The 27894-nt window shown below is 41.3% G+C and overlaps 2 protein-coding genes across 4 annotated transcripts in view; both read left to right on the top strand.

The window, feature by feature from the left end:
• Positions 1–27894, top strand: part of rabgap1l (RAB GTPase activating protein 1-like) — a 124112-nt gene that overhangs the window by 37762 nt on the left and 58456 nt on the right. The window lies entirely within an intron of this gene.
• On the top strand, positions 10984–18262 carry gpr52 (G protein-coupled receptor 52). Its single transcript, XM_034204707.1, has one exon. It carries the CDS (start codon positions 12861–12863, stop codon positions 13968–13970), a length of 1110 nt encoding a protein of 369 aa, XP_034060598.1. The 5' UTR covers positions 10984–12860; the 3' UTR covers positions 13971–18262.

Genomic DNA, 27894 nt, shown 5'->3' with positions numbered 1-27894 from the left:
CATTAGCATATTGTGCTACACATATGAATGAAAACAAGAAAATGAAAACACAAAACAAATACCTCGTTGGCCGCTTGTCGTGAAAGGAGATTAATTTAGTTCCTTTTCTGCATAACTTCGTCACAGACCTCCCGTCACACTAAACTTTATCACAGACCTCAGCAGAGCTTCAAAAAGACGTCAACCCCACATGGAGTTGTACAGTGTAACAGCAAAACACGCAGTACCAGCACATGAACAAACATTAGTTCCTAGGCACAAGAAACACATACGCATATCGGCCCAAGATGTAAAACAAACTGTATTAAATCATGCCATATTTAACGATTATAAATAACATGAAATAAAGTATTCATTTATCCAATTGAACTATGACATTAAACCGTGTTACTCCTTTTAATTAAGGCAACTTCGTTACGTTCATTTACACTCCCACCAAATCACTCATTAACTCAAATGTGGGATTTCGTTCAAACAAAATGCAAAGAAACAGTCAAGTGTTTTCAGTGTGTATGACTATACTCTCATGTATGGGACTTAAGTGGCTCTGAAGTAAGGTGACTACCTTATGAATAGGTCTTTCGAGGTAGACTAGTCTAGTGTGTGGTTTTCCCTTTATCAAGTGTAGTGTTACTGACTAGTAACTTTAGCTTTCGCACCAAGCCGTCTGTTCCAGGGTGAGTTTCTACAACTCTGGCGAGCTTCCACTCATTTCTTGGTAGGTTGTCGTCTCGCAGAATGACAATGTCATCTACTTGTGAATTTTGTGATGCCTTTGGCCATTTCTGCCGCTGTTGGAGGTTTAGCAGGTATTCTCGTTTCCATCTTCGCCAGAACTCATTGGCTAAGAACTGCACTCTTCTCCATCTCTTGCGCAGATAGAGGTCTTCTTTACAGAACTCTCCAGGAGGGGGCAGAATAACTGATGACTTCATGGTTATTATGTGGTTGGGAGTGAGAGGCTCTGGACCAGTAGGATCGTGGAGGTGTTCAACACTTAACGGCCTGCTGTTAATTATTGCCATTGTTTCGTAAAGGAATGTTCTCAGAGTTGTGGTGTCTAGTCTGCTTGCAGACTTGTCTAACATGACTGTCAGAATGCTTCGAATCGTTCTGATTTGGCGTTCCCAGACTCCTCCCATATGGCTTGCTGAAGGAACATTCATTACAAATTCGCAACCAATTGCTCGTTGACGTTCCTGATCCATTCCTTTGAGCAACTCAGAAAACTCCCTCCTGGCACCAATGAAGTTTGTTCCTTGGTCGCATCGTAATTGGCGCACAGGTCCTCTGATTGCTACCATTGTTCGAAGTGCATTCATGAAGGCATCTGTCGTCAAATCGTCTAGCGTCTCTATATGCACCGCTCTGGAGCATAGGCAGGTAAACAACAATCCATATCGTTTTACCTCCTTTCTTCCTTCCTTCACAATAAAGGGACCAAAACAATCTATACCGCAGTAAGTAAACGGAGGGGATGTCTCGGTTCTGTCTTCTGGCAGATCGGCCATTTGTTGAGTCTCTGTGGTTCTTCTGTATTTCCTACATTTTACACACTTGTAGATGTGTGATGAAACTACATTTCCACATCCCAGGATCCATATTCCATTCGCACGTACCTCATTCATTGTCATGCCTCTTCCTTGGTGATGTACACGCTCATGATGATGTTTGACGAGCAAGGCGGACACATGAGCTTTCTTCGGAAGTATTGCAGGATGTTTTATGTCATGATGTAAGGCTGATTGAGATAGCCGTCCTCCCACCCTAAGAACATTGTTCTTGTCCAGGAAGGCATTCAACAGGTGTAGCTTGTTGTGCTTGTTCAAGGTGCTTCCCTTTTGAAGCTGAACTGTTTTAATTTCTTCGGTGAAGGCCTCTTCTTGCACCAGCTTGATAATAAAGATTTCTGCTTCTCTTCTTTCTGCAAGGTTAGTTGCTTCATTAGTTCTTGGCTGAAGTCTCCTGGATTCTCTGACAAATCTCTTGAGTCTTGCGACAGCTCTCACTGTCCTGGACCAGTCAGAAAACTTAGAGAAGCGGTTCAACAGTGAATTTTCTTCCTTAGTTTTGACTGTGTGAACATGAACTTTGCGAAGTTCAGGATCGTCTGTTTCCACTGCTCTCACCTTCTCTTCACATGGAAGGTTCAGCTGGAAAAGAAAGTCAGGTCCTTTAGCCAGTTAGACTCTTTGAGCTGAACTGCGCTCAGCCCCCCTTGAGGCGTAGTCGGCTGGGTTATTTCAGAGCTGACATGTCGCCATTGTTCAGGGTTGGTGCTAGATCTTATGCGCTGGATACGGTTGGCAACAAACGTGTGGAACCTCTTGGCATCGTTGTTCAAGTAACCAAGGACTACCTTTGAGTCAGTCCAGTAATATTCTTGCAGGTTTTCAATCTCCAGCTCGCGTTTGATGACATCACCATTGCGTACTGAAGTCACAGCTGACGACAACTCAAGTCTTGGGATAGTCGTTAGTTTGGTAGGGGCTACTCTTGCCTTCCCCATGATGAGTGAGCAATTGATCTGACCTGTTTTGCTTATAGCTCTGAGGTAAGAGCATGCACCGTAGCCGTTGGTACTTGCATCTGAAAAGTTGTGCAGTTCATATTGTTTGACCTCGCCAAAGCTTGATGGAAGATAACATCTTGGAATTTTTAGGGTTGCCAAGTGAGATAAACCTCTAAGCCATGACTCCCATTGTGGCAGGATATGAGCAGGGAGAGCTTCGTCCCAGCTCACTCTGTCCCGACATAGAGTCTGAAGGATTTGTTTTCCGAGGAGCACAAAGGGGGCCACAAATCCAAGAGGATCAAAGACAGAGGCAACGGTTGAGAGGAACTCCCCTCCTTGTCAGTGGATTTTCCTTAACCACAACTCCTGAATTGGAATTCATCTGCTTCAACACACCACTGAACTCCAAGTGCTCGCTCAATATGAAGTTCTCCAAGAGTTAAGTCTAGATCCTTGTTTTTGGCAAGTTCTTCAGGTGGTATTGCGGCAATCACCTCTTTGTCGTTGGATACGAACTTGTGAAGACGAAGATTTCCTGTTCTGCACAAGGCTCTTGACTCTTCAACAAGACAGATGGCTTCAGCCGGTGACCTTACACTTATTAGGCCATCGTCCACATAGAAACTTCTCTGTATAAACTTGATGGACTCTTCACTGAACTTCCCATGACCCTGGGATGCCAGATGTTTGAATCCAAAGTTGGAGCAGCCAGGGGATGACGCTGCTCCAAACAGGTGCACTCTCATCCTATATACTGAAGGTTTTGAGTCCAGGTCGCCTTTGTCCCACCAGAGAAACCTTAGGTAGTTTTGGTGTTCCTTTGTGACATGAAATTGGTGGAACATCCGTTCAACATCGCACATTATGGCTACCGGACCCTTTCTAAATCTACATAACACTCCAATGAGCGTGTTTGTCAGGTCGGGACCAGTCAAGAGATGATCGTTTAGAGAGGTTTCTTGGAAACGTGCTGAACAATCAAAAACCACACGGATTTTTCCGGGTTTGTGGGGGGTGGTAGACTCCGTGGTGCGGAATGTACCATGATATTGGTTGTTGAGTTCAGACTCTGGAACCTTCTCAGCATCGCCTCTGGTTATTATGTCATTCATGAAATGAACGTAATCCTTGTAATACTGTCATTTCTCCTTAGTCGGTCTTTCCAATGAGATCAGTCTGTGAACTGCAGATCGTTTATTGTCAGGGAGATGAGGGTTATCCGATTTGAAGGGACAGAGGGAGTTCATAGTGGCCGTCTTCTCTTGGCGGATACCTTCCTTCACTTTAGACAAGAAGAGAAGGTCCTCCTGAGACACTTGGTTATCATCTGTAGTGTGTTCAGTGAAATCCGACTCGAGAACCTTGAGTATGTCTGTTGGATGGATCTCTTTGACTTGAGTTTTGCACACAAAGTGTACTTCTCTCTTCAGCTGAATTGCTGGCTGGACAGCAGGTGTTACTTGTCGCACTACGATTCTGTGACTAGTTCCTATTGTGTCACAGTAATCCTTTGCTGGATTCGAGCAACCGACGATACTCCAGCCAAGATCCGTCCGCTGTGCATATGGATAATTTTCTTTACCGGATAGGATCTCTCTTGGAAGAAGGGCTTGCTGACAGTTATATCCGATTAAAGACCTACTTCGCAATCCAATGGTGGTGGAATCTTGTCTGCCAACTGTTCCAAATGTGGCCATTTTAGAGCTGTCTCTGAGGTAGGAATGTGTGACCTGTCAACTGGAATGAACTCTCTTGTGAAAAGAGGTGGCAAAGGAATCATTTTTTCCAGGTCGTATCCCCTCACTTGAAGTTCTGTCAGTTTCTGACAGGGTATGACTGTTGACTTTGTTGACATTGTAGATAGCCGCAAACGAACATTTTCTTTGTTTGTGTCAAGATTTTGGGCCACTTCATCTAGAATGAAAGTCGTGTCACTCTGTGTGTCCAAGAGTGCGTAGACAAGAACTTCTTGTTCTGGCTGTTTTGTGGATGAGACCCAGACTGGTATGATTGCGGACGTTTGTGTGCTTGGGCCTTCTTGTATGACTCTGTTGGTGGTTGCAGCGATTTCTTTGGTGTCTGTTTTGTCCTTTGAGATGTCGTCTCCATTAAAGGTAGTTGACATTTTGCCTTTGAACTTGTCGTCATGCAAACACGTTGGATGTCTCCTCTGACACTTTTCACATGTGCTTTTGTCATTGCACGCCTTTGACTGATGACCAGTATTCAAACATCCAAAGCATAGCCTTTCTGCATACACAAACTTGATGCGATCTTCAACTGTCTTTTCTACAAACTTTCTACACTTTGGGAGGACGTGTCCTGTTCCTTTGCAAAGGATGCATGTTGGGATGCTACTTTGTGTTGTGTTTGTGGACAGTGTCTTTGCTTGAATAGTTTGGCTTCTTGGATTCTTTGTTTTTTCACTTTCGACACTCCTGATAGCTTGTATCGAGGATATGGGATCACATGCGAGATCTGCTTCCTTTGATATGAAATCTACAAACACTTTGAATGGTGGGTAACCACCATTTGCATGTCTGGCCTCCATTGCTTTTCGGTTCCAGCCGGATACCAACCAATCTGGCAGTTTCATCAATATTTGTTGACTCTCGTTGCAGTCATTCAGTACTTCTAATGTCTTAATGTGGGGCATTGCAGCCTCACAGCTCTTAAGGAAGTCTGCAAATTCTCTTAGTTCGCTGCCATCTTTAGAGCTTATCTTTGGCCATCCATGTAGCTTGTCTCTGAAGGACTTCCCAATAATAAATGGGTCTCCAAAACGTTTTTCTAACAGCTGCCAGGCAGAGTCATATGCTGCTTCGGTGCCTAACAGGAAGAATCCTTCTACTGCTTTCTTTGCAGCACCTCCTATGTACTTTCTAAGGTAATACAGTTTTTCATTCTTTGGAATGTTTTTCCTGTCTATTAAAGTTTCAAAGGATAGTTGCCAGTCTTTGAATTTCAAAGGATCTCCTGTGAATAATGCAGGCTCTGGTGTTGGAAGGTGATTTGCACTTATTGCTTCTGCTAGTATTTTAACCAAGTCAGCACTATTCTGCATCTGAGCTAAGGGCATTGAGGTTGGTAGAGCTTGTGGTACTTGCTGTGGACTGTGGAGACTATAAGCTTGACTTGCAGGTTGTAGAGGTTGAGGTATGAACGGAGGACTTGAAGCATTGATGACTTGTGCTGTTACTGGCTGAGACTGATAAACGAATGGTGGAGTTGTGGAGTACAGAGCTTGGGTTTCTCTAGCTGGTTCAACATCATACAGTGCTTCATAATTTTCTTCCATTCGATTGTACACCTTGACTCGAGCTCTTGCGGCTTTCAGCTTTTTAACCTCTTCTAGGCGTTCAAGCTTTCTGCGCTTTTCTTGCATTGCCTGAAGTCTGGCTTGCCTTTCTAACTCAAATTGTGCCATCTGTTTTTTATCTTCAGTCTCCAGCCTTTGAAGTTCTGTTGCTTCCTTTTCTTGTTCACCTAAAACTGCTAGGACTTCCTGAGATGCAGCGGCTTCAGCTGCAGCTTCAAATCTTTTGAGAAGACTAGAATGAGCGGAGCTACACTTTGATCGACAAGACAGTGGAGATAATGAAGAGTCAGTTGAGTTTAGAACAGATCCAACATCGGGCCAAGATTCTTCCTTTAAGTCTGCTGTATTCTCTTCAAGCTGTCTCTCTGCCTTTCGAATAATGAATCCTGAGAGTGATATGCATGTATCAACTCTGCGTCGCAGGTTCGGTTCAGGAGTATGTATGAGACGTAACTCTTCATACAAGGCTTTTACATCTGAGCAAGAGCTTTTTATATTTGCAATAAGCTCTCTCAATTCATCCTTGGAGGCGTCATCATTCAGTATTTCTTTGCCTATTCTCACATGGTACCTCCATTTCTCATAGACGATTCTGTAGTGACGTTGTACACTTTTCAACTTTTCAGCTTGGAGTTCTTTTCCTTTTTCTGTTAGTGTTCGATTTCTTTCACTTCTTCGTAGCTCTTCCACTTCTTCTGCCAACTCTGTTTCTGTTGTTTCAAGTTGAGCAGATGATTTGGCATTTTTGTGGCAGGTCTCAGTCCCTGCTTCTGACATTTTGAGATGACTTAATAACTTATAACCGACTGTAATAGAGCATGTGTAACTACTAAGCTTGAATTGGATCTCTGAATGTATACATAAGTAATCAGTGAGGTTATCAAATGTATGCACTCATTAACAAGTTTAACTTGACCTCAGCTTTACAACAAAATAACAACAACAAGAATAAGATTTAGCTTGTTACTAATAAACCTTAAATGTAGTGAAATATGCTTAGAAAGGCATTACATCACTTATACTTTACAAAGAAAATGTTTTTGTCAGTGGAATGACCCTTTAAAGCTCAAGTATATTGTCCTTTAAGTGTAATACCTTTCATAAAATGTGAAAACGTTCTTCTTTTTTAACTTGAACTTATAAATAATATCTTCTTTCTTTAATATTAACTTATAATTTCTTTACTTTCTTATATGATTAATTTTCGTCTTTAAACCCTTTGACATGTACCATTCATGAACACCAACACATTAGCTTCATCACCAGCATAGGCTTAGCATAGATGATAGACCTGAGTCCTTATTTGCAATTTCCAGATTAACCACTTCTCACACCACCTTTAACTTGAAGGATGTGGTAGAGCACTTCCTGGCTTTATCCTGAAATGTTGCGACTTTGACACAGTCTAATCACCGTAGCTTGCGGTCGTCATGCCGACAGTGCACCGCTGGCGTTGCTTCTCTGATGTGCTGGATGGTCCTTGAACGCAGCGTCGTCTCTCGCTCCAGTCTCGTTGTCTTTCCCACCCGCGCTGAGCAGGCGAGTTCTCACTGTAGCTCTTTTCACGACACAGACACAGGTCGGTTCTTTAAAACGGGCGTTTATTTCTTGGGAGTTTTCATCCTGTAGTCTTCCCTCTTCCGTTACGCCGTGAGAACTACAACACCGAAATGACACGCATACATAGCCAAACACATTAGCATATTTTGCTACACATATGAATGAAAACAAGAAAATGAAAACACAAAACAAATACCTCGTTGGCCGCTTGTCGTGAAAGGAGATTAATTTAGTTCCTTTTCTGCATAACTTCGTCACAGACCTCCCGTCACACTAAACTTTATCACAGACCTCAGCAGAGCTTCAAAAAGACGTCAACCCACATGGAGTTGTACAGTGTAACAGCAAAACACGCAGTACCAGCACATGAACAAACATTAGTTCCTAGGCACAAGAAACACATACGCATATCGGCCCAAGATGTAAAACAAACTGTATTAAATCATGCCATATTTAACGATTATAAATAACATGAAATAAAGTATTCATTTATCCAATTGAACTATGACATTAACCGTGTTACTCCTTTTAATTAAGGCAACTTCGTTACGTCATTTACAAAGATTTTAAACCCCCTACCTCATTACTTTCTGTACTGTGTGTTGCTGTCGATAGCACCTAATGTAGTAAATCCTTGTTTATGCCAATGCTTTGCTGTTGACTGGAATCAGCTGGAGCCCAGGGGTGAAAGAGGGTGGGATGCTGGGAAGCAGTGAAAGGTGTATCAACCTCCACCTTTGTTTCCAAGTTGCCCCGCTGGCTTTGTTTTGGAGCAGAATGAATTATTAACGGTGGCCTTCTGGTCGTGTTTTTCATCAGTGTCCACCTCCAAAGAGCACTCTACTGAGTGATCCCCATTCACTGACTCCTTCCATAGTGACAGCACAACTGTCTAGATTCACTTTTTTGTTGTCTTTACTTTGTGTAGTTATTTTTACTTTTCTTTTCTTCCTGACCTCTCTTCTGTTTTTCCATCACACCATTTATTTTGAATGACCAGATTTACCAACAGAGGTGCTGACCAATATGCGGTCTCCATCACAAGTTGAACCTCTAATTGTTATCTCATAAACATTAGTTAACAGACAATACTCATCCAGCTAAAACCTGTAACAGCTGACACATTATATGTTCTCCCAGTTGTACAGTTTCACTAGCTCCCTTTAAACTACATTTGGTGTTGATGCTGATATAACTTCCATGTTATAACGGTGTTACAACAGAGTTCGCTCAGCAGTGATTTTGATTATGTGCGTATATATATGCCATTATTTATATAATAATTATATTAACATGATCAGTGTAATAATACTTATGTTTGTTGATGTTATCCAATGTTCTTTTTTAATTCCTCATCCACTAACTATCGTGAGTATCATGGGTATTGCTAGGTTACCCTAAACTGCAGATGTGTCTATTAACCAGGGACAGGGGACATTGTTCAACATTTCAGTTTCCACCTGAATGTAATTATGGCAGAGTAAGATGAGCTAATTTTCATCTGTAGTCCCTGGGCGTTTTTATTGGATTGAATGCTCCGTCATAAACAGTTCTCTTAAAGTATTGGATTGGCTGCATGCCACATTTTCCTGTGTAATCTTCTGACATTGCATTACATCTTCCTCAAGGACACTCACCCCCAGTTTCCACTGGGTCCGTCTGCGCCGCGCTGTGCCGCGTCACGGCTGCGTCGCGGTTTTGGTCCGACCTCCTCTAGCGCCATAACCCATCGGACGCGTCCCAGAAGCGTTTCAGAAGCGTTTCAGAAGCGTAGCGTCGTGCGTGCAGGCTCGCAGTTTTGTTATTGATTCGGGCATCCTGGACATTTGTACTTCTACAAGAAAGTAAGTAGGCTACGTAGTTAAATGTTTTATTTTTGTGTCTGTTTAAATTGTGTTTATTGTTGTTATAAATTTCCTATTTTGTTGTGTTGTAGTCTACAGACACAGTTAATAATAATTGTAATAGTCCACTTCCATGATGAAAACCTCGTCGTCCATTGTGCGTATCGTAGTGGAGGTGTTGTGATGAAGGAGGGGGGTCTGCTAAATTAGTATATGTGGGGGATGGGCCTGGCCCGGATGCTCACCTTTCCACTTCCTGCGAGGGGGGGCTGCCTGCCCGACCTTATGTTACGGCTGCGCCGCGGCAAAAATAGGATTCATCCTAATTTTAGAGAAGCGCTGCGCCGAGGAGCTTCTGGGACGCGTCTGAGCCGTAACGGGGCGCGTGTGGTGGAATAGCACCCATTGACTAGAGTGGCCGCGATCCTTACGACCGCCGCGGCTCAGCCGTAACACGGCTCAGCCGTAACGCGGCGCAGACGGACCCGGTGGAAACTGGGGGTTAGTCAGTTCTAGGTTTAGCCATTGTCTGTGAATGTCTCTCCTGTTGTTTTTTTAGATAACACATTTGGTTTTGCTCTAATGGTTCGGTGTAGATTTGCGCTTTTCAATAATTTAGTTTTGTCCAATTGACACAAAGGTGAATAACAATTGCTTGGCAGAAAGTCTATATTTTGCCGTTCGGATTTAGCTCTTTTAGCTAGCTTCTTTTCCAAATAATCAAATTACCACACTCTGGAAGAGGAAATGTGCTTTCCAAAGTGGCCATTTTCCATTCATCTTTCGAAAAACCACTTCCTGTTGCTTTTCTTTTGCTTTTCTTGTTAAAATACGATGAAAACAACAATGTGAGAAAAGTTGCCCTGAAGTTTATTTTTTCCTGCCAAGCCACAAAGCATGACCATTTATTTCCATCCTCCCTTCTGCTTAGCCAATTTGCTGTCACTTGATCCTCCTTATCATCTGTCGGCCAGAGGATGCTCCCAACTGGCCCAAATGCTGGGCAACTGTAACCAAGGGGCAGGTATAGCTGTGCCTTGCTGTTTGTTAAATAAAGGATACATGAAGTATCCAAAAGAACCTGGTATCTGGCTAAATAGGGGAGAGGACTCATTTGACTAGGATTAGATGTCCAAGATGTTCCATTGGATTATTGAGATTGAGGGTCATCCGGTATTCATGAACATAATAGTGAGGCTGATGACCAGTGACACTTTCTTCCCCCAAAGAAAGATGTCATGAAAAGTGCATTTTCCCCATTATTGGTGTGATATTGTATCTATAATTATTTTTGAAATACTGTTGGTTATTTTAAAGTATATTATAAAAAAAAGGTATATTTTTAGTTTTAAAAAAAAAAAAAGTTTACTTATTGGGGCTATAGTTAGATCTATGGAAAATGGAGATTATGTGGAAGAAGTGGGACAGAAATAGGGATGGAAAGAAAAGAGGGTGTGTGTGGGGGGCTTTAGTTAATAGAAAACAGAGACTGAGAGATAAGTAATATGTAAATAGGGAATGTATCCAAATGTACCTCTGGGAGAAAGCCAGTGTGAGAGACAGAATAATGTGGCAGGGAGCCTCAGGTGCAGCTGGGATGGGAGGAGGCGGGGCAATGAGCAAAAAGCTCAGGGAGAGAAAGTGAGAAAGAGGGAGGGTTCATGTGTGTGTGTTTTTGAGTATGTGTGTGTGTGGAAAGAGAGAGAGGCTGAGTGTGCAAGCTAGAGAGATTGTGTGGAGAGGGAGGGAGGGAAGTGTAAGCCAGTCACAGCATCTCTCCTTCTCACTGCACCAGGGCTGAGGGACTCTTCGTCCCCTCGCTTCCCTCGCTGCAGATTTAACTCATTTTCATCAGCGCCCTCATCTTTTTTGTCTTGCTTTTTACTTGCTGCTTTTGACAGATGCATTGCATTCATCTCTATCTGTATGCCAGGATCCAAGGATTTATTTATTAAAATCGTGGGTTGGGGACGTTTGCAGAGGACAGTGCTTGAAACTGGGACTCCGAATGGGACTTGGTATTTTCTTTGTGCTGCTAGAGTGGATTCCCTTTTGTTGCGCTACCAGTGTTTTGTTCAGGGCGACAGACATACTGAGAGAGGAGTTGTAGGATCCCATACCTCTACAACCAAACAGCACATACATTAAGGACAAAAGCAAGTTAGAAAATCTATGGCTACATGATGCAGCCGAAGAGATGGTATTGCCTGCAAATGCATACAAATATCACAACAAAAATGCAAGTTACACTTCATGGGATAAATAGGTGGATTGCCTATTGATACTCACACCCCCCTCTGCAAGTGTCTGCCACAGGATTGCTGAGGAGTCAAAGTGAGAGGAGCGCTGAGCTATTCAGCTGGCCTCTCATTGCTCCAGGAGAGTCCTTCCACCTGCTTGCATGGGAGTATTACATTCAACACTTTCATCTGCTACTGGACTTTTTTGTTTGTTTTTCATTCGTGACTTGCAGTCCAGAACACTGAGAGGCAAGTTTGCACATTTGGATTTCAACTTTAAATCACTTTAATAGCCAAACTCATCCAGACATTTTAAAGCGCTTGGTTTTGCCCTCATTCTGCCTAGGGATGCCTTGTATACACATTTTCCCCCCACCCACCGCTGTGTGTGCAGAGAGAGCTGTGACATTATCTCCTGCGGAGATCCCCATGTTGTTCTAGCCTGTGTCTGTGTTTTGATTCAGACAAAAGCTGGGCATGCATGGGCTCCAGACACTGACCAGAGGACCACCAAAATAAGGGGAAGCCTACTGTTACATTGTAAACACACCAGCACCAATGGCACAGAGGAAGTTTGGATCGAATTGAAGAGCTGATTTGCAGAGATGGATGTTATATTCTTTTCCAAACTTTGGTATAGACAAAGAGAGACTCCTAAGACACTTTTTTTCCTCTTAGCAATGGTTGCCCAAAAACTCAATTTTTAAAGGTTTCTGTAAATGTCATCTGATGTCATGGAGTGAAATAGGAGCCAAATGCTTCTAACGTATTTGATCTCCTGTGAGGATGTGTTAAGAGCTGACAGCATTGTGCTTTGCTTCATGCTTTAACCTCGTTGAATGTTGTCCTCCCCCTCATCTTCTGCGCTCTCTGCCCTTGTGTGGACAGCTTATGCCCTCAGCCTCCCGGTGGCAACCCTCATTAGGATCAGGAGCTAAGGCCACAGACTGGCAGGCAAAGCAGCGGGGAAACTCGCCTTTGGGATAGATGCTGGTCACAACACTTTCCTGCTACGCTGGTTTACTAAAGGAATACAGTTTTGTTTTTTTCTCTCTACTCCCGACTGTTAACCACCCACTACTTTCACTAACCATGAGTGATTGGAAAAGGAGAGCTAAACAGGTTGTCCTACCCTCCCAGAGGCAGTATTGATTGTCCTCCATTCAGTGTTCATTTGATTGAGACCCAGCTATGTGAGAGGAAGGTGAAAAGGAGAGTGAGTGTGTTACAGAGAGTATTGAGCTCTTGTTAACTGAAGAAGGCTGCAGACACCCGGTGTAGATCGGGGGGGGGGGGGGGGGCAGGCAGTTCTCCAGTTTCAGGCCAGCTGCCTTATGTGTGACACACCACAATCCTGACCCACCTGGATAGCACCCAGAACAATGAACCAGTCTGAACTGACAACCGACCCATTGCTCACTGCCAACAGCAGTCATGGAGACTTCTTTCCTGGAAGGGCCGCCAACCACTCTTGTCCCTTGGGCTGGGGGCTGAACGAAGGCCTGGAGGCTTGTGTCCTGGAGACTGCTGTCATTGTACTTCTGACCGTGCTGATCATTGCAGGGAACCTGACGGTGATCTTTGTGTTCCACTGTGCCCCTTTGTTACATCACTACACCACCAGCTACTTCATCCAGACCATGGCCTATGCGGACCTGCTGGTGGGTCTTAGCTGCCTGGTTCCCACCCTATCGCTACTCCACTACCCAGCAGGTGTCCAGGAGCCCATAACATGCCAGGTCTTTAGCTACGTCATCTCTGTTCTGAAGAGTGTTTCAATGGCCTGCTTGGCTTGCATCAGCGTGGACCGCTATCTGGCCATAACAAAACCACTGTCTTACAACCAGCTGGTGACGCCATGCCGGCTACGAGGCTGCATCACTCTTATCTGGGTCTACTCTAGCCTGGTTTTCTTGCCCTCCTTCTTTGGTTGGGGTAAGCCAGGCTATCATGGGGACATTTTTGAGTGGTGCGCTCACTCTTGGCCCACCTCTGCCCTCTTTACAGGCTTTGTGGTATGTTTGCTCTATGCGCCTGCTGCACTTGTGGTTTGTTTTACCTATTACCATATATTTCGCATTTGCCAGCAGCACAACAGGGATATCAGTGAAAGACGGGCTCGTTTCCCAAGCCAAGAGATGGAGACAGGTGAAGGGGGTGGCAGTGGCCATCATGGACCAGACCGGCGATACGCAATGGTGCTGTTCCGCATCACCAGCGTTTTCTACATGCTATGGCTGCCCTACATAATTTACTTCTTGCTTGAAAGCTCCCATGTGCTGGATAGTCCTGCCCTCTCCTTCATCACCACCTGGCTGGCCATTAGCAACAGCTTTTGCAACTGTGTCATCTACAGCCTGTCTAATAGTGTGTTCCGCCTAGGCATGCGTAGGCTCTCGCAGACGATGTGCTCCTTCAGCCACTGTGCGGCAGATGACAGGGACTTTGGAGAGCCTAAACCAAGGAAAAGGGCAAACTCATGCTCCATCTGAAGGGAGGATTGTTTCAGGATGACAATATTGCTGGAATCTATCAGTGGGGAACATAAATATTACAAAGCTTAGCAGCTAGTTAATTTCAGTAATATTGGCACGGCTTACCTAACAGAAAGCAATTTATGTATAAGCCTGTCAGCTGACTCCATTGACATTGCCTTCGTCACACAAACAATGTTTATTTGCATTACAAGCTTTTAGAGCACATGTGTGCAGCGTCTAAACAGAGATTTAAAGAGATAGCAATCTGTGATGGCTTTTTATCCTGTGGTATGTACCTTGGCTGTAGATTATGTTGAAAGTAGTCTCCCCATTGCTTTCTTAGCCTTTACATCACATTGTATGTCATCAGCCAGGTCAGACATACAGTAGTTGGAAGACAAAACTGTTAACTTTAAAAGATTTATAAATATCTCCTCAGACACCAAATGTGATACTACTGTTTCATTCCTGTTGCAGTAAGTAAGTGGTTATGAATAAGATCAACCTTCCATTTGGATGTATTTGTTGTTTCTATTACTATCATTAGCTGAGACTAGATAACCTACATGTACTCGTTCTCTTAAACCTTTCTAAAGGTTGTAAAACATTGACTTTTTAACTGTAGTAACACACAGTGATAATGACAGCTATTGTGCTATGATAACAGTTGGCGTTTGGCCTCGACTGTTTGGTAGAGGAAAGTGCACAGTCCATTCCTGCTGAACAATTTTTTGTTTAATCTGTAAACATAACATGAACTGAAGAGGTAAGCAAAAAGGTCAGGATTTAATGGTCAGTTGACACTTTTTTTCTATTATTAGAGTGATTAGCCAATCATCAATTTGACAGTTTTGATATTGTCACGGTGTGTAATATGGCACTGTAGTTTGGCAAAACATACATCACAAACATTAAACCCGTACTGAGTACTGCAAAGAAACAACGTAACTAAGGCATGTAGAAACTCTCTAGATAAAGTCAAAATCCCCACAATGAGAAATAAGTAAAGTTTTCAATTGATTTAAAATGGTTACTAACGTATATTGACATCAAATTGTCATAACAGATTCAACCCATTGTCTACTGCTGTAGTTTGAACTGTGCCATATTCTTAACAGATGATATGCTGTTTTAATTGTTTACCAATTTAAATATTAGCTGAGAATAGTTAATTGCCAATTGATTGGTGTAACCCTAAAGAGCACCTTATTGTCAGAATTCAGACATAGGATGTGACTGTTTGACACTGAGACCTTTATATTGTAAGTTGTGAACACAATTTATTCTTTTCTTTTTTCAAGGTCCGCCTTTGCGCATATGCACAACAGCAACAGCATTCCCACCATTTGTGTGGCATTCCTGATATGGCTGTGTTATGAGTATTCTGCTAACAGTTTGATGCATGAGCGCTCATGACAGCCATTTCTAACCAGCAAATAAATATTAAATCCAACCCTGTATATACTGTTTATACAGAGCCATGTATACTGGATAGTGAACAAAGAGCATTGACAAAATGAAACTGCATTTAATTCACATTATTATTTATAATGCAAGGTATTTAGTTTCAAAACAGAATTCGGTAATTAAGCTGAATTGATGATGTACTTATTATTAAATGCACCTCCTGGGTTTTGCTTTTAACAAACTCACAAAAGTCACTTCAGTATAGGTAAGTGATAGTAGAGGCTGTGTAAACCTGAATATGTAGGCTTGTTAAGGGTGTTTTGCTTTGGCAGCATAGTTATCTTTGTAAAGATAACTACATGTATGCTGATAATTGATATTGAATTGTAATTCCTAGAATTTGTGGACAGGGCTCGGTTTAATGTGAAAATCTGGAATTCAATTTGGTTATAAATGATTCAGGCTATCAGTAGCTCATGTTGTAGAGGTTGGTTACACTTTTTGCCGGACATTTCTCATGACTTCTAAATTGCAGTCTCTTTCTGCTGCACCTAGGCACTTTCTGATTTAAAAACAACAACAAAATCTTCTGCCCCCCAATTTTAGATACTTGTCAATGCCTTTGTGAACCACCCCAATATTAAGTATGCACTTTCTACAGGGTGAAATCTAAGTGGCAATCAAACTACATTTCGGCTTGTTGAATTTTCTTTTCAACATATGACTGTACTGGGAAGGGCAGCGAATAGGTGGTACAAATGGAATCCATAATGGGTTGTTTGAATCAGATACGTACAGTAGTTAACTCAATTCCACTTAAGGATAACCTCGATTGTTATTTTACTGTGCCCATTCCTGACCAGTTCAATCTTAGACTGTTCCCCAATCTGGGGCTTTTTATACACAAAGTGCAGACGATGTGGGCTTTTAAAACAACTCAAAAACGGCCACTGGTTACGACTATAGTCCTTGCTACAGCACTTTAGTACAGTCAGTCGAGTCAATGTATATTCCCATTTGATCCGTGTGAAAGGGAAATTAATTTCACATTAATAAAGCCAAGTGCCATAGCCAATAACTTATACTAAATATCGTCATTGATCGCATAGTGGTGTCAGTGTGGTTTAGGCCTTCCTTGTAGTGTATATTTGTTCAAGCTAGAAACCAAGTGATGCAGCAAACCTAGCCCATTTATGTTGTAACTGCATTCTATGTTGCTAAATAGTGGCCTGCGTAAGTCATTCCTAATTTTAAAGCAGCATTAAGTGGTCGAACACTTGGGAAACACAACGGAAAGTACATGAGGTTTAAGCTTATTACATTTGAGGGACGAATGTAAGTACAACATTGTTATTAAGCTAAGGTTTTGAAAACCAATATCACCAAGAGAAAAAAATCTCTTTTGGGTTATCCATATGCCCTTTTTTCTTTACTAGCCATTAGTTTGCTCTGGATTTTTGCAATTTGCTTGAGGCAGGTAGACTAGAATCAACTTGAAATAATAATTAGTTGGGAGTGGCTGCCCATAGTTTGTACTGTTGTTGTTTCAGTTTTGTTGGCTCAGACAACAAAACGACCAAATCTTTGTAAAGCAGCAGTATGGAGAATTGATTCATCAGAATTCACCTCCTTTAACATAACCATGAGTTGTTTGATTCAGTGTTAATATAACAATTATTGCTTTATACAGCTTTGATGCATTACAGACTGTTCTGTATATACGTGCCTAAAGATGTATTTTGTATTTAAAGTGAAAGAATATATTGACAAGTTATCACTGGCACAAAAACATGCTGCACCTTTTCAGTTTCCAGCTACATGAACATAAGGTTGGACTGTGAACACATCTGAAGTGACAGTTCTGAAGTTAGTTTTCATTGACATGATTGATAGTTCAAATGGGTCTAACCAAGAATGGGTCAAGTCCCCCATTTATCACAGACTTCCTTCAAATGGGTTCATGTTCCACTATATGATGTCTACAATATATATGAGAAGAGGAGACATCAGATTTGTCTTGTGAATTCCCTTGTGTAGCCATATGACCTGGCAGATATGAGGAATAGCAGTAGGGGAGTACAGCAGACCTGTGTCAAATACCGAACATGCGATTCTTTTTATTTTGATAGCTTGTGTTTTTGGTGCTTCTTTGGAGCAAAGTGCAGTTGGGTAGTAGAAGAAATGTATAGGATCTGAATTAGTGCTATATTACCTTCACAATATGGTGACACACAACAAACGCAGAAGAAAACAACATTCAGTAATAGCCTAAAAAATTGCTCTGTCGTTACCATTTAATGTAAACGTCAGCATATATTCAAGTGAAGATAATAGTATTTGGTAAGAAGTTGCACAAATATGCATTCCTTTGGTGGGCTTTTTTGTAGCGGGTAATGTAACATGTGTGTCTTGGCTCAAATTTTCACAAATCCAAGAGCCAATGAATGAATATCTAAAAAATGCATTGTTTATATGTGTCTATATTACAATGACCAAACTTGAGTGGTAGAAAAAAAAACTGTAATCTTGTTCAAACAAGTGATCTTATTTTCAAGTGCATTCATCTGGGCTTTTAGTAAAACAATAGTTTTTATGAATTAAAGAATAATATCTATTTATTTATTAAGTTATGTTTAAAACTTTACACATGATACTGTATATGAGTATACTGTGTGTGAATCTGTTTTTATTCTGCTGTACAGCCAAAAAAAATCAGACAAATTCTGTCAAAGGTATGGCACACCATTTGTTTTGAATCAACTAAGCTGCTGATGTTTTAATAGGAGGCAGATTGTGTTAAATTACATAGTATCTATTTTTTTATTTTCAAAATGTTGTGAAAGAACATGGTTTTGTTGTTGCTACCAATCCAATAAAGTTGAAAATAGTAGAAATTCAAATCTGTAAAGTTGTTTTTTATTAATTGTTTGTGTTGTAACAACAATCACTGATTTGCCAGCTTTCATTCATAACCAGTGAACTCTCTCTAGACTTGCCCACATATTTCCTTCCCTCTGCACCTATCTTATAGTGAGGAAGATGGAGATGTGGGTGTACTACTGTGTGGCTTTCGGTTCTAATTCCTAAGCTTGATAGGTTTCAATGCAGAAAGCTACTGCCTGCCTCATCAAACATTATTCAGGTGCCCTTTAGCAAGTTGGTTGGATATTAAGCCTCAGTTACTTTTGAATTGTAGTACATTTCCTCCTTGGACAGAAAGAATCCTGAATAAAGATTGCCACCGTGTAGTTTCACAAAATAACTCTGACATTTGGACTGTAATTTCATCTGATGGTTGCTCAAGATCAGTTACAAGCAATGCAAGACTTGTAACTTTGAGCCAGCAGATGGCTGATCAAGTGACATTTGCTGGGAACCAAATCTGCAGCAGGGTAGCCTTTCCGTTAGTGCCATTGGGAGTTAATGCATACCATCATGTCATCTTTCTGTGTGAACAGTGTCCTCATTAGAGAGTCTGATCCCTTGTTCTGGTCTTGAATTGGCCTTTGAAATTCATAAACTCAACCCTTAGACTGCAGACAATCTTTGAACTGGCCGTAACCCCACAGTCTTCTCCGAGAAGCTTAGTGGAGGGACGAGCAAAAGGAGAGGGAAGGTCATATTGGAAGAACATTGAACTGCCGATCCTGGAGAGGAACTGAAATAGAAAAGATGGCAAGATAAGTAGACTGCCTCAATGAATAGAGAAGATTATAGAAAACATGTGGATCCGGAGGGAGGAATTTGAAAAGGAGGTACGAGGAAGAGGAGGAGAATTAGTGAAGAAGCAAGAGAGAGAGAATGAGCGTTACAAATGATGACTAGTACTACAAATGCAATTTTACACTGATTTCTAAAAATACTAGTAAGGTCCAAATGAAGGTTATTTGTTTAGGTTTTTATTTTTAATTACAAAATCGACACCCATTTTACTTAAGGTTGAGTGTGTTATTAAATCAGCATGAAATAACTATTGTTATTTTATGTCCTTAAAGGTGGGGTAGGTAATTTGAGAAACCTGCTCGAGTGCCCTAGAATTTGAAAATACACAGCTGGAAAAAATCTGCCACTTCCTTACAGAGCCCCTCCTCCAACACACACGAACGCGCACATGACCAATGAGGGCACGAGATAAGTTTGTGCACAGATGGAAGGCTGACAGGCAGGTAGGCCATCCAGTTATTTTAGCCGGGCCGGCTAAAATGATCGGTCGTGCTTTTACAGTACTACAGCTTCCACAGATGACATTTTTGTGTTGTGTTGATGTTAAGAGCATTCCATGGAATATAACAAGTGTATCTCGAGCCGGTTTCTCAAACTTACCTACCCCACCTTTAAAGAACACTAAAAAAAACACTTGTTTATCTATAGCTGAGTTTTAAAATATTTAATGTTGTTATATGGCTTAAACTTTAATACACATTGCAATATACAGTTTTGACTCATTTTATGTTGTGTTCGTGTAGATCCTGCCAGAAACCTATTTTTAAGAGCCAATTTTTTGTTGTGTTTGATGCCTAGATTTCGAACGAAAATCTCTATTTGTTCCTTCCTCCAGAAAACATTTCATCCCCACTAACCAGCCAAAGCCGCTTTCCGGCCCAGGCCCACTCAATATTCATGGGCAACACTATATCAGGAATTCCCTTTTTATTTCCATAAATGGCAGCACTCGCCTCACTTCCTCTTTCCCCTTCCATCCTGCCACTTTCCTCCTACTCTTCCATCCTGATTGAGAAAAGACCACCTGACTGTCCTTTGAGGCGGGGAAGTCGTAATTGGAGGTTGAAGCCAGTTCCTGCCCCTCTTTTGCTAAGGGTGGAGGCTTGTGGCACCCACCAAAAGCCTTTGATGGCATAAGGAGGACACACTCATGAATCCACACACCAACACACCCTCATATATATTGCATGGCCTCAGTCAGGCTTTGAAAATGTACATGTAGGATGTGACTGTGTCCCGATAGCTGACAGCTGATTGTGTGCTTTTACTGTATGTAAAGTGTAGTGTTAAACATTTATTTATCCGTTAACATGACTGAGGCTGACCATAAGACTGTAGTGGCTCTGGGACTGTACTTGGGTACATTGGTGCTTTCAGCTGAATGTATGACCCAAATGTCACAGCAATTCTTCCCAGTTTGGGACATTTCACTTAACACAAATGTCACCTTCATAGTGGTGCTACAAGATAAAGTCACAAATCAGTTCAAAGTGTCAGTAGGATTTATACTCAGGGGACCATGAATATCTGAACAAAATGTCATGGTATTAAATATAATAGTTGTTAAGATTTAGATTTTGTTTTTCTGGACCAAAGTGGTGGACTGACAAACTGAAGACATCACCACCACCCAGATGTATGCATTAACCTCTGGAGTGTTCCACTGCTTAAACGATTACCAAACCAAATATAGAAATCCTGCATTTCAAGCAATTTTCCTTACAAGTTTTATTGTTGATCAGAATTCACAAATGTCCCTCCATGGTTATGAGGATAAGGAAATATAACAGTTTCATAAAAATACTGTGAGAGCCTCTCAGCAGAGCCTTTGATCGGGACTTGACATTTTAACCACATGGTATCTATTATTTCTAAATGTTACTTACTATCTCTAATCGCCATTGTTGCCAAAAAGGTTACACTGTCCACCCAGAGAAAAAATGGTTGCAGGTTCAATCCCCCTAGTGGACTTGCATCCTTCAAAGTGCCCCAGAGCAATACACTGAATACTTACTGGCCCACTCATTGCTGTATTCCCTGGATTGGAACATTGGAAAATGTCATCATCAGCTCCTTTTTAGAGTTCAGCACTTCCATTTCACCTTTGGACCCGATGATTGCCTTAGGTAGACTTTCTCTCCATCAGTCGCCATTTGACTGAGAGCTTTCTCTTCCATCTTCTCTAAGTGCTTCGACTCTCCCAAATGTTCTCATTGGTTGCAAGTGGCATTCAGCATTCCACTTTCACTCTGAAATCAGTTTCTACAATTTTCTGCTTATTTCACTTTTATTCTCTGTTGCATGATCTTTTGTGTCTTGAGTATCGCTGACAATGCCACTTAGAAACCACTTTTTGAAATCCCACCTCTTCCTTGAGCACCTTGCCTCTGTAGCCAGTGGCAACTATTAAAACCAATTCAGGTCAGGGTTTGTATTTGGCCTGTGATGGGACCACTTTGGCCATGTTGCTGACGTAGCAGGTGATGCTTTTATCTCCTTGGTCAGACATGTTTTATTATGGTAATAACATGGGTGCCTACCTATAAGGTATATTTGTTTGTGTTTGCCACTTGACCGTAAAGGAAAACTGTGTTATATGAATGCCCATTTCCCATACATTTTGCCATCGTGACTATGGGGTCATGCTCACGTTGGAATCACCACCTTTGTCGTAGAGATTCTGGTAAAAAGGTATAAAACAACACAAGAGCTAGCTATCAAGTATCCAAGAGCATTCCAAATAAACAGGAGTTTGACATGACTTGCTTCAAACTGTTGTCTTTTGAGTCAGACTGTGAGAGACAGTAAATGCCAGCCCCCATTTTGAACTGGGCCCTGCTGCCAGCCGGCTGCGCCCGCCTCGGTTTAGCGCACTCGGAAGCCTTTTAAGATCCCTTTGTGTGCTCAAACCAGAGATGTTGAGAGGGCATCAGCGTCAAATGTGTACAATACAAAAGCACGTAAGGACAAAGTACTGTAGCGGCTGAATGACAGTAACACACCATTAACTCAGGTATAATCAGGAGATTATAAATGAAGGCTAAAAGACTAAGCATAAACATTTTAAAAGATAAATGAAATATTAGTTGCGAGGCTAACAGAAAATAAATATAAATAGATTGGCTGGACATCTAGTTATTGATCAAGTAGAAGCCCTGTAATGACTATTCAACTTGTGATTGATAAACTGTCTTCAGTGATCTACAGTACCACCTCTCCTGCACATTTCCAATCTCCCCATGCCTCATTGTCAAAAGCAATGAATATTTTACACCAGGAAGTGTTCAGGAATTAGGTCAGAATAGCCATCATTTAAATCCATATTATGATCCATTCAGATTAAGGGTTAAGAAAAGAGAGCCAAACTTACCACAACTTCATTTAAAGACACTTTTCAATTAGTTTTTTTTCAGGCAGAACATTCTACTATTTACAAACAGGTTTTTATCACCTGCAATCAATTACATTTCAAAATAATATTGTCATAATAAAATCTAGTTCAACAAAATCAGTTAATGCTTATAAGCTATTGATGGTTAATTTCCTGCTGTTCGAACTACTGAATAAATGAGTTCACTTGGTGTCAATGTGACATGCCAAGTTATTTGTGTACAATGAAGTCGCATTAATAAAAATGTTTTCTTGTTAAGTACTGATGAATTAATTAGCTGACATAAAAGTTAAAAAAAAAAGTGCAAAATAAAAGTTACGTTTTAGTGCGTTACAAATGCTTTCCTTTCTGGTCTTGTCCAGCCTGTCTCAAACTGTGATGTTTCTTCCTCTCTTCTCTTCCACTGTCAAAATTGTCAAACAATTGAGCTCGCCACAGCTGGCACTTTGAACTGCAGGCTCCTGTTCGAAAAAGGGTTTTATTGGGAGAGACAGACATTCATTCAAGTATTGGCTTTGTAGACACTTCAATCCACTTTTCTTACTGCTGTGCTAAAGGAACATCTAATAATTTCCTTTTGTATGTCTTTTCTATTCATCCTTGCAAATTAGATTTAGCATAATTTGCACACATATTCTTGCTCTAGTGATTCAATCATACACGACAAAGCAAACCACCTTGACCGACATTAGAGGACAAACCTGTTTTTTTTCCTCAGGCACCGACAGCCTCCCCTATTCTTTCTCAGGGAATTTATCCTGAATTAAATACCATTTTATTAGACTTAGATTAGATTAAAGTATCCTGTCTTTACTAGCCAATATTCAGTGTTATTCATTTAACTGCATTCTGCATGTGAACATTCTTCACTGTAGAATCATGGACACTGAGATTTGAGGGTGCGAAAACCATCAAAGTTATTACCGGTTGATCTATAATGAAACAAAGGTTTTACAGTATGAACATATACTTGTCGGTTTGTGCCGTGGAATGCGCTGTACACTTTTTAAAGATAAGGCAACTTAAGTTTTGCATTTGTCATTCAACATTTAGAATATATAAATAATACATTAATTAAAAGTAAACCCATTCAGCACATGCATGTGGTTAGTTGTAATCTTCCTGTATGTAATGGGGGATGTGACCACTCATCTAGCATCACATCCCTGGTTACAGTTGACTGTCTCCATTGTCTCTCTGCCTCTTCCCAAATGAACATCAAGAATTAAGAGGCGCTGTGTTGCTATGGAAACCCCAAACCAAGTGTGAAGAAGCAGCAAGGTATCAGAGTTCATTTGAAGTTTATAAATAGGGCGCAATTAAAATTGATGTTAACATAAGCTCCAAAACATCAGCCTCTTTATTATTCATTCACACTATGCTTTTATTTTGAAGATGCAGGGTACAGGTTCACCAGTAAGAAGTGGATTGAAAGACACAAAGATCGACCTGCACATAAAACATTACTTCATACATCCATATGCAAGACTTCTCCCTGACCTCTAAAAAAAGAAACAACACACAGAAAATGTCAGGGTTGAGGCATTCTGACCTCTTATCTTTGTTGTGTGTTTGTGAGCGAGAGACAGAGAGGGAGGGAGAGTCAGAAAGAATATGGTGTATCGTCGAGCTCAAGCCACCCCATCAAATATACACAACAAATATGACAGCACATATTTATATTTGTATTTTTCAGAAGTGTGTCTTTATCTTTTATTTTGGCAATTTGTGTCTCAGCCTCTTCCAGTCTCTTTATCACTTTATCTAAGTCAGTTCAGACTTATTTTATTTCTGTCTTAATCTGTTTAGATTCAAAACTCTTGAATTGCTGTTTGGGAGTCTTTAAGTTCTTGTCGAATCATGCCAAGTTTAGTTTTTTCCTTTTTTCCCTTACCGTGTGGAAGCATTGTCTTTGTTGTCACTTTCGACTTGGTCAAGGTGGAGTTTCATCAAATGTAGCAGAATTATCGGTTTCATTCAGGGATGAACTGACTAGAATTGTGTCGATCAAACGGCAATGTCCCTGTCACCTGAAGGGGTAACAATTTGAACAGAAATGAGAAACAATGGCATATTATTAATTGTGGTCTGATTAATTGATACATTGATACAAATCAATGTATTTGAAAAGCTTTTCTTTTCTGAACAACCATCATACCGAAATGCCGAATAACTGCAACACAAACTGACTTTTGTTGAGTAAAGAGCTGACAATTCCAGATGTTGGAGAATCTAGTTAACCTTATGACAGGACGTCTATTTATCAAAAAGCTGTATTCAGAAAATGTGTATATTGTTACCATTCATCGGTCTGGTGTTTTCTTCAACCTGCTCGCTTGTCACTTATTTCACTACAAGCAAAAGGTAAAATTCCACTTATTTATGTTCTGTCTGAACACTGATGCTGCCATCACAACTCTGCTTATTGAAATGCAGAACCAGCCAGACCATTAAAATGCCACGGCAGTGATACAGAGACAGATGAATTAGCAATCTGCCAGGAGGGCCAGCTGTTGCTCCCCCCCCCCCATCCTAAACCCTCCAGGGAAGCCTCTAGAAACTTCCTCGCCAGCAACCAAGGACAAAGGCCTCAAGGGGAGCTGGTTTTTAATTACTGCGCTGCTGTCCTCTGAATATCACAACAATAGATTATCTCACTGAAATTAGGAGAGTGTTTGTGGAAGTCACGTGTCAGCAGGACGGGGTGGTGTCATTTTGACAACCAGCTGTCTGAATGTGTTATGGCTAAAGACTTGTAATTATAATACAAACTGTGTCTTCCTGACATACAGTTATCACCTTTTATTTAGAATCTAAATTACAAACGCACAAAGGACAATTTTTCGCTATGTAGTTGTACAATTTCTTCAGTATTGAGGCATTTTCAAGAACACTGATCAACTAATGAAAACCTAATAGTAATCAGTCTCCACTGCAAGTGAGCAGTAAGTCACTCTGCTCGGAGGCTTAGTTGCAGGAGGGCAGAGTTCGGCCCATGCTTCCTGAGCGGCTTCCTGCTTACCGGTTCTCCACCGGAGGGAGATCCTGTTTTACTTTGTAAAGGCGATCAACAGACATGAAACATATGATGGACTGCAGAGTGCAGAAGCAAGATAGCTATTTAGGAAGGATACAAAATGACAGACGAGCCACAAGTGAATGTGACATAACTGTTAAAGTGATTTAATTGTATTTATTATGATTTCATAAATCAAATCAGAGCAGGGGTTTTAAAAAAACGTTAGCAGTCCCCCGTTCTTCCTCCAGTTCTGTTTTTTGGTCTACCTAAGATTTCAAAACGCAGCCTGTTTGTCACTTTCAGATTTGGCCTTCCATCGAAGGAGCTGCCATCTATCCATAGTATAAATCAAACTAATATTCTGTCTGTGATTCATTTGACTCGCAATATCTTCTTGCTCACCCATTGTTTCATCATGCTTCTACTGTCTACCTTTTGAAGTCTTTTCTCCGATCCTTCATATTTGTGCTTTACATTCTTTACTAATGTGTCCGTTGTCTATAATGGAACTAATTATTTAGCTTTACACTGAAGCAGATTTTTTTTCTAAGCATTTTGGACACTGAGTCTAGAAGCTTCAGGGTGCAGCTCTGGAACAGACATACTCTTTGACGTACCATCCTTCTGGTTTATCACTGCCTGTGTATTCAAGCATGGCCCATAATGCACCTCTCATGCTGAAGCCAGACTCAGATGGTGTAGCACTTGCTTTTGTTTTTCTCATTCCCATCAGAGAGAATGGAGTCCAACACAAATAATTCATTCAATTGATCCACCACTTTGGTAAGGTGACAGGGGGAATGGGGGCGAGACTTCCGAATGAGAATAAGATCAATAAATAGTTTTGACAGTATGGAAATAAGTAACACATAAACAGGAATGCCTCAGCGTCAGTGGTGTGGTGTGTTTCACTTTAAACCTGCTGTGATACCTAGCACAGAGAAGTGTTAACGAATTGTATTTCTTTGTTTTAGTGTAGAGTTTTAGTTACATGATGATGGTAAGAGTTTTTCCCCTACCCTAACAATAGTAAAATTAAAAAAAACGTTTAATTTGAATGGGATCGAAAAAAATCTAAAAATAGGAATGTTTACACAAGACATTGTCTCTCAGTAGCTGCAGTCCGGAAACCTGTGCTGGTTTAACACTATAGTGACCCTCTCATCCCTGCTTACTCAGCTCTAACACTTCAAGCCTCAGCAGACTGCTGCAGCCCCCTATTGTTGGATTGTGTGGTATTGTTTGAGGTTGTCCAGATATATAATCAACCTAATATGGTATTGATATTTACACAATAAACAATGCTGGATTGCCATTTTTGTCAAACAATATTTTTGCAACTTCCCAATGTGGTGTTTCTGCATTCACCTAGAAGGGATAGAGGGGATGACACGCATTAAGGAGCCAATGGACAAATTGTGCCCGAGTAGCTCTACCACTGTGTAGCTGCAAAAGTGTAGTATTTCTGCAATATCTATGGACTTTTAGATGTTTACAAGAATAGAATCCTCTGTTATAGTATTGGGCTAACAAATTGGAACAAACATATAAGCCATATACAAGCATACCAGTAAATTCAAATGACACACATTTTATTCCCTGATCACGAGGGATGTCACAAGAACTAATGCTTTGTTACCAAGTTGTTGACGATAAACTTTCCCAATGGAGAGAGAGAGACTATGATGCCCCTGTGGGTGCATCAGTAGAGAGGGTGTGGCTGTTCTGTCTCTGCTGCATTGGCTCCAGTGATTACCTTGATTGCAGTGACTCAGGGCACCTGGGTCTGGTGTCCTGAAGCTATTTAGAGCTTCTCTGCTCCTCTCTTGCGGCTTTCACACCAGCGCTTTTCCCTTTCTAGCTCCGAGCTAGAGCTTTTCTGGTTCAGTTCCGGTTTCCCTTTTTCTCTGTTCACACCGCCCAGAGCTCGACTGGTGCTGCCGCTGCTGCGTCATGACGTCACCGTTTACATCGCTGATTTGCTCCCCAACGGCGTTACGGCGCTCACAACAACAACTGCGTCGGGTCGATGATCGTGTTGCTTTTAATCACACGAAGCCAGATTAAATTAAATAACGACTTCTCCAACCTTATGCTTTTCTCCAGAGTGCCGTGGTTCATTGTTTATTAATGTGTTTCTGCGGCATTTACCGACCGCTGCAGTGTTGGCTGCTCTTCCACAGGGGGTTATTCTCCCGTTAGCTCCCGGTTAGCTCACACTGCAGCGGCCGCTCTAAAGTATTCACTGTCCGACTCACACAAGCAGCTGATACATATCCCCAGTTCCCCTTAGCCTAAGTGAATGTGTGTCAGTCTGAATTGACGCTGTTTGGCATCACAACGCTGTTATGAAAGTTTCTCTGGTATACAATGGGTGATGTTAGCATAGCAACCGAAGC

This window comes from Gymnodraco acuticeps, unplaced genomic scaffold (assembly GCF_902827175.1).
Source record: "Gymnodraco acuticeps unplaced genomic scaffold, fGymAcu1.1, whole genome shotgun sequence".
In the NCBI taxonomy this organism is placed as follows: domain Eukaryota; kingdom Metazoa; phylum Chordata; class Actinopteri; order Perciformes; family Bathydraconidae; genus Gymnodraco; species Gymnodraco acuticeps.
The sequence above is the reverse complement of the archived record's forward strand: the minus strand, read 5'-3'. Positions and strand labels throughout refer to the sequence as shown.

Coding starts and splice junctions, on each gene's coding strand:
- gpr52 (XM_034204707.1), top strand. CDS start 12,861: ATGAACCAGTCTGAACTGACAACCGACCCATTGCTCACTGCCAACAGC.